Raw genomic sequence first — 7417 nt, 5'->3', positions numbered from 1 at the left:
ACAAGTCACATGGGTAGCTTCTGTGTGGCACACAGCAGATGAGGGAGGGGACAGGTAGCACAGCAGCAAATGGGAGGAAGCAGAAAGCAGAGCAGTGAATCAGGCAGGGAGCCCAGGGCAAGAAGCAACCTGCCCCCTCCCCCCCCCCCCCAAAAAAAAAAATAAAAAGAAAGAAAGAAACCCACCACACACCTCCTGAGCATTTTTGGTCATGAGGCCATGTTGGTGCTCAGTCAGAGGAGAATACTGGTGAGGTGAGGTGTGTGTATCCTGCTGTATCGACTCATGGGGAGGATTATTTTGGGGGGCGGGGGATGGGGTGAGCAAATAAGAGCCACCCAGAAACCAAAAATTCAAGGAAATGAGTTCACAGGTGACCCTTCCCACCAAAACAGGGAGATGTTCAAGGGTATTAATGTTTGTAATGGGCTGATGATGGGGAGCTGTTAGTGGCAGATCACTTGAAAAACCAATTCCTGTAACACTTATGAAAGTTACAGGCTTGTCTGTCTCAAAGACTGGTTCTCTCTCTCCATGGTGGTGTGTTGGATACATGAAATGTCTTTGTTGCTCACAAGTGGCAAGCAGCCTGTATAATTCACAGTGATCTTGGATCTGTGCCATGTGAAGCATCTAGAGGTACTGTGGGGAACTGGTCAGCTGTTACGCTGACTGACCCGTATCCACCGTCCCCAAGCCTCTGAAGTTCTGGAACCTGCACCACTTACAGAAGGAAACTGCCAATATGTCAATCCATGGTCATTCCCAAAGCAGGGATGTTGTTCAGGCACTGGTTATGGATCTGTGAGGAGAACAGTTATCTGGGTCACCACTACCTGGGCTCACGTGTTACCTCTTCTACATATATTTACTCCAAGACACATCAGGTCCAGCATCCTGACATCTGGGGAAGATCTAAGACAGGATTCCAGTTTTCTGTGGTAGGTAAATAGCTCAAAAGTATATACGCAGAAACGAACCAAATCAGAATTAAGTGGGCTAATATCAAAGTAGGCCAATTAATAGGTTGGTTCAACAGTATTACATAAACCAACAATTTTTCAGGAGCTGACTCTAATCTACAAGGGTAGCTGTCTTTTATAGCTATTAACTCCACAACTAACAGACCGTTATCAATTTCAGTACCAGCTGATATATTTTTCAGTCAAACTGCTGCTATAGGGAAGATCAGATAACGCTCAGGTTGAAGCCGAAGTCGGAACTATAGTTCAGATTCTAAGTAAGGCAGTATGCCCAAATTAATTCTGGTAAGGTAAGAGTCTGTCTTTCCCTGCATCCCCTTATCCAGGATTACCTAAAACATTCCAAGTCAGTATGATGCAGTTTGTTATATGTTATATTCAGATAACAGATTTAAGTGAAAATAACCTGATTTCTCAAGATTAAACATACCAGGCTGACCCATGTAATACATGTGTGCTCTTCTAGGCAGAAAAGTTGTTTAAATGAGGGCTGTCTTAAGTACTTGATTAACTATTTTATAGGCACCATCTCATCTTTGAGTTATATTCATGTGTACTCCTTTGGGTGTGCATTGCATATACTACCAGCTACTTGCTGGTGTTAAAGGGAAAAAAGTATATGTGAAAGTATGTTGGCATAAACAGCCCTCAATGAATAAAAATTAGAAAAGACAACCAAAAAAGGGTGATACTTGTGTAGGATGGTTTGGTAGTTTTATCACTTTTAGGTAGCTGATACATGGTTGAAAAGATTAGCTTCTTGGCTTGGTTATTTGAACATTGACAGACTGCTGATTCATCATAGATCACATACTTGAAAATGTTGATTTGTAGGTATTTGTATGTCACCAGACCTCTCAGCCCTTGGTAGCCAGCTGCAAGGGTGGGACAAGCTGAGGCCTTTTTTGTTAGGGCTGATGGCATAATGTAGCCAAAGGCTAGGAACTATTGCAGGCAAAAAAGCCTGAGCAGCCAGAAATGAGGTGGCTTTTCTTCCTTATGCTCTGGCTAGTTTCTTCCCTTTGGAACTTACCGGGAGTCCCTTGTTAAAGCAAAATGAGATGGGCTTCTTCGGAGGTCACTAGCATAATCCAGCAAGGCCCGAGTAGTTTGCCTTTGTGTAAATGAAGAACCATCTCATTTCCATAGTCATGGGCTTTAAAACTCCATAGATATTGTTGCAGTCAAGAGACCTATGAGTCTGATGAATGGTCATTAGTAGGGATCTACCAAATTCATGGTGGAAATTGGATACATGGCAGCTCCTTTAGTTTTGCAGGTTCCCTAACATGCCCCCTACCCCCCAGCTGATTAGCAGAGGGGCCAGTCAGTCCCAAAAGCCAGGGTCCCTCAGCCAGTCTGCAACTGGGGTGGGGGGAGGGAACCTGCAAGATTAAAGGAGCTGCCATGCAGCTCACTTCTACCGTGAATTTAGTAAGTCCCTAGTCATGGGTCAGTTCACAAACATCTCAGCCATCCTAGCCCACAGAATTAAAAAAAAAAACACATAAGGTTGAAACTTACAAAGGTTAAAACTGAAATTGTAGGAAAATGCCAATTACACTTTAACTCAAACATGAATATTGGAGGCAGTAGTTCATGTTCTGCAAACAGGTATGTTCAAGTTCTTTTAAGTTTACAGCTTGTTGACTCGACTTCGAACAACATTTGTGACCCAGGTGAAAGTTTAGATTTTGCTCTAGTCAGGGCAAAGAGCAAAAAGTCTTCCTTTGAAAATCAGTGTTTGGAGGCCTACACACCTTAGACTGGTTAAACCTTTGTGTGTCATCCCATGTAACCATGGGTTTAGTATGTGCAATGTAGCTTACAGAAAAATATTTTTTTAGTGTTGTAAAATGTTGCATTCTTTTTATTGCAACCAATTTCCCCCCCTTTCTGTTTTTCTTTAGTTACCATTAATTCCTCTGTAGCTTCCTCTGAGCACTGTGTGAAGACTATTAAAATTGATCCTAAATAGAGCCTTTGTTGGGAAAACTGGTATATAAATCTAATAAATAAATAATGTATGGAATATCTTGGGACCCATAGTCACTATGCAAGGGCCGAGTCCCACTGGGAAGCTGAGCATCTGTTTTTAGGTGCACGTATATCCTTCCATCTGACTTCAGTGTAGGATACCATGAGATACTGGTCAATGTACATTATGTGCCTGGGTCTTGGGAACATTATTTTTCTGTTTTGAGGATGCATGGGGAAGGGAACACAAGCCAGCCTATACAAATATAAATGCTATACATATTTTCCTGGGAACTGGGCTCAGGCTATGGTGTACACTTTATGTGGGACAGCTTTGTTTTGACTCGGGCTCTTATGACCTAAGCGTGAGAATTAGTAGGATAGAGAACTTGATCTCCTTACCCATCATTGTCTCTGCTTACCAGCAACCTGTGAGCTTACTTTTAGCTAAAACTGTTATGTTCATGCTAGAAGCCCAGAGAATTGTACCAAATTTCTGTTACCAAACTTCTTCAATATCTTTGAAGTCTAGATATTTGTGTCTATGATACAAATATGTAACAAGTTATTAAGAGGCTTTAGGTATATGCATGCAGATTAACTTTTATTATTCAGTGTTATTTTGCCTTTAACAGATCAAATGCTAGGTATGAGATGAAAAAAATTGAAAATGTGTGCGTTTCTTAAGCAAATATCTTGTTTTAAAGGGGGACTGAGTTTGGCCTAAATGACTCAAGTGCCCTATTTAAAGAGTTTGTTTCTACCTGTGGGACTTTTTACCATCTTTACTTTTCCCTGAGCCTGAGGAAGGGCATGTGCGCCTGAAACCTTGCAGAAAAAGATAATTTTTTTTAGACTTCTTAGTTGGTTTAATAAAAGGTATCATCTCTGAACCAAACGTTCTTGAATTTTGCATTTCTATTTAAAGAAACACTTTCCTGTTTGATACTGTATTTCCTGTGTTTCTGGAGGAATTATTTTCACTGTATAAATGGTCTAAAAAGTGGCCCCTTTCTGCATATAAAAAAGTGGCCTCTCCATCTACCACCTCTCTACTTTTTCAGCTGATTTGTAAAAGCTGGAAGATTGTGTGTTGCACTGAGAAAAACAGTTGAAGTGGACTATGTTCCAGTCTTCCAAGGGACGCTGATAGTTCAGTCTGTATGTTAAAATGGTTACATCTCAGCAAGAAGAATATGCAGAATTCTGTCTGTTCTTTATAAAAAAAACAAAACAGATCAGGCAGTTCTGTGTAAGACCTGGACTTTGAGCTGCCTTGGATGTAAGGCAACACATTGTTATTTCTTCATGACGGTTTCACGCTTTGCAAACATCCACTTTGCAAAGTGTGAAACGGTCATGAAGAAATAACAATCTGTTGCCTTATTTGTGAGCCAGCATTTCTGTCTAGTTTTAGAGGAAGATCAAAATCAAAAGCTGAGAATTTTGTAAAGGAAATGACATGCTTGCAAAAACATTCCACTTGGTATCTCAGGAGACCGAGGCCTTTAGCTATTCAACAGATAAAGCACCAGCAGCTAAAAGCAATCTAAAGCACAAGACCCCAGTAATGTTTCCATCCTTTTCCATAGAGTAAGAGCATATTTCAATCCTTGTTTTCTGTCCAGAAAAATACATGACATTAGTGATGGTGATTTGTCTCGCAGATACTTACCATGAGCTCTACAGCTACGTGACAGTGGAGATTTCAGTCTCCACATCTGTGTCTGGTTTAAGAAGAGGTAAACCACTCCACTACTGGGTCATCTATGTCTCTTGATCTAAGTATTTCACTAGGTAAAGTTATAATGAAAATTAGGAGCCATAATGGCCTATTTTCCTTAAGGTGTTGTACAGGCAAATTTCACTTGTTGCATAATATACTTGGTAAAACTGGGCAAAATTCACCTCCACTGCTGCTCAGCCACACCAGGTGCATCCAATGGAACAGCAGGTGCTGGAATCACTAGTGCTGGCCTGTTGGGATAAAATAAGTTTGAAAAATCTCTCTTTACCTGCAGGCCTGTTTGCTAGCACAGGTGAACCTCCACAACGGCCTGATTTTGCAAGTGATGGGCTCGGAGAACAGCACTTTAAAGAACAACAAACTAGAAAAACAGCCATTTACCTTACCAAGTGGACTCAGAATTTACCCAGCTGTGCTGCAGGATGGCAAGCTTGCCTCAGTCTTTGTGTATGAAAGAGAAAATGAAGACAAGGTTAATAAAGCTGCCAAGGTACTGTAATGAAAGCGGTCATCCTAAGTAATAGGATCCTTTCTAATTATTCTCTCCACTTTTTCTAATACTGGTAGGACCAGCTCTCAGTTTCTGTTGATGAATGTCATCAAAGCCATGTGGGAGGAAGGGAAAAAGGCCGATTCCCAGAATTGTTGAAGATCTTCTTTATAGGGAGTGGGACACGTAGACCAGTCCCTCAAATATGGGTTTTGGTTTAGTTTTCTTTATATGAGTAGAAAGTTTCTATGGTATGATAAAAGCACAAATAGACCAGCAAACGGAAGAGCGTGAATCCTGGATACTGAGTAGTTGAGGTTCAGGCCTAGAAGTTAGAATTCGCTGCAGCAAGTGGAGTGTTTACCCACACCTCCTTAATGTATTTTTAACGAGAAGTATCAGCTAATGTCAAAGCCAAGGCTACCCACCAAGCCCCCTGTCCATACATCATGTCACAAGTATAGACTTTGTTTCTTCCTTGTTTTTTTGGAAGCACCTGAAAACCTTGCGCCACCCTTGCCTTCTACGCTTCCTCTCTTGCACTGTGGAAACAGATGGAATACACCTGGTGACAGAGAGGGTAAAACCTTTGGAGGTAGTTCTGAAGATACTCTCCTCTGCCGAGATCTGCGCAGGGATTTATGACATATTGCTGGCTCTTGTCTTCCTCCATGAAAGGGTAAGTTTCCAGTAGCAGTAGACACAAGAGTGAGCTTTGGTTCTCAGTGGAGATTGGAAGTAAAGGTGATGGGCAGTATATGGTCAGTGGTCTTATTCATGTGAGACCTTAACTCTCGTTTCATGTTCCCCTATTGTATTTTATTCCCTGTAACATGGCAGGAGCAGTGGATATCACAAAGAGAAAGGAGTGGTTCATATCAGTTGACCCCTGCAGTTCCAGGCTGCCTTTACATAGCATGAATTGGTTCTTTAACAGTTTTTTGAATCAATGGCTGCTTAAAACAACTTAATTAAAGAGTCAGAAAGAAAGGAAGAGAATTATAATCCCATGATCTCATAGCCTGAGATCCCATGACTGGTCAGAACCATGAACAAGTGAAATTATGTTGTTGGGAAAACAGATTCACAAACTAACACATTTTGTTAACTGTCCTTGTGATGCATGAGATACGGGGCTGTGTTACTTCTCCCTCGGTCCAGTCCTGCTTTTTAGCACATGCCAGGAGTGACTGTAGCAAATACCAGGAGCTACAGCAGTATAATTTTCAGTTCCTGTGTTTGAATTTAGGGTCTCTCCTTCATCTTAATTATTCTAAAAGGACTGTGAAGGTTAAACCTGGCTTTATTTAAAGCTTGGCCCTCATGTGTGGTGCCCAGGGTTTGTCTATTAAAAAAAACAACAACAAAAACCAAAAAAAACTTTACAGGATAAAAATTGAATTGTATGCTTTTGGCAGCTTTTCCTTAGATCCTCATGGCACCTAATTAGTGCTAACGAGAATTATATGCCTGCTGCTATCCCCAGGTCTATTGTTTGTTTTATATTTTAGGGAAACCTAACGCATAACAATGTCTGTTTATCATCCGTGTTTGTAAGTGAGGATGGGCACTGGAAACTAGGAGGAATGGAAACAGTATGTAACCTTAATGAAGCTACTCCAGAGGTAAGAGCCAAACAAATAATACTCTCCAGTGTCCAGGAGAAGGGCTTTCTGATTACTGGGTTTTCACCTTGATAAAAAGCTAGCTGCCAGAATTTGGTATTACACGAGTCGGCGCCTTTTCCTATTCCAGGACCTGAAGCTTGTTCCAAGGGCACAGTTACCACTAAGTACCATGTCGGGGTAAATGCAGAAACTAATTCACCATTAGCTAGGCCAGTGGTCACCAACCGGTCAATCCTGGTTGATCAGGCAGCCCCTGACAGTCTATCTCAGTCTGGGGTGCTAGCCTCACCCCAAACTGAGATCGACTGTCAGAGGCTCTGTGATCAGGAGTGGCTGGGATGCAGTCTGGGAGTGGTGGGATGTAAGAGTGACAGGATGCATGTGACTGGGCTGAGCCATGCCCCCTGCCACCAGGGCTGTGCCGGGTGAGTGGGAGAATCCCCCACCACACCCCCTACTACCAGGTGAGTGGGGCCTCAGCCAGGGGTGAGTCAGAGCCTGGGCAGCTCATCCAAGTGTGCGGGGGGGTCCCGCCACTGCATACGTCCCGGCAGAACCCCGAGGGGCACATTCCCCCCCCCCCCCCCCCCCC

General features: G+C 42.4%; 1 protein-coding gene across 1 annotated transcript in view; it reads left to right on the top strand.

Annotated features, from left to right (window-relative positions):
- The window catches only part of SCYL3 (SCY1 like pseudokinase 3), a 35450-nt gene that overhangs the window by 6233 nt on the left and 21800 nt on the right, over positions 1-7417 (top strand). The window contains exons 2-4 of the mRNA XM_019501905.1: positions 4982-5197; positions 5691-5876; positions 6709-6822. Of these exons, the coding sequence (XP_019357450.1) occupies positions 5033-5197; positions 5691-5876; positions 6709-6822 (465 nt within the window). The 5' untranslated portion in view covers positions 4982-5032. The remainder of the gene's footprint in view (positions 1-4981; positions 5198-5690; positions 5877-6708; positions 6823-7417) is intronic.

Source organism: Gavialis gangeticus, unplaced genomic scaffold (genome assembly GCF_001723915.1).
Source record: "Gavialis gangeticus isolate Ggan-Ray unplaced genomic scaffold, GavGan_comp1, whole genome shotgun sequence".
Taxonomy (NCBI): Eukaryota; Metazoa; Chordata; order Crocodylia; family Gavialidae; genus Gavialis; species Gavialis gangeticus.
Note: the sequence above shows the minus strand (reverse complement) of the source record. Positions and strands in the feature narration are given on the sequence as shown.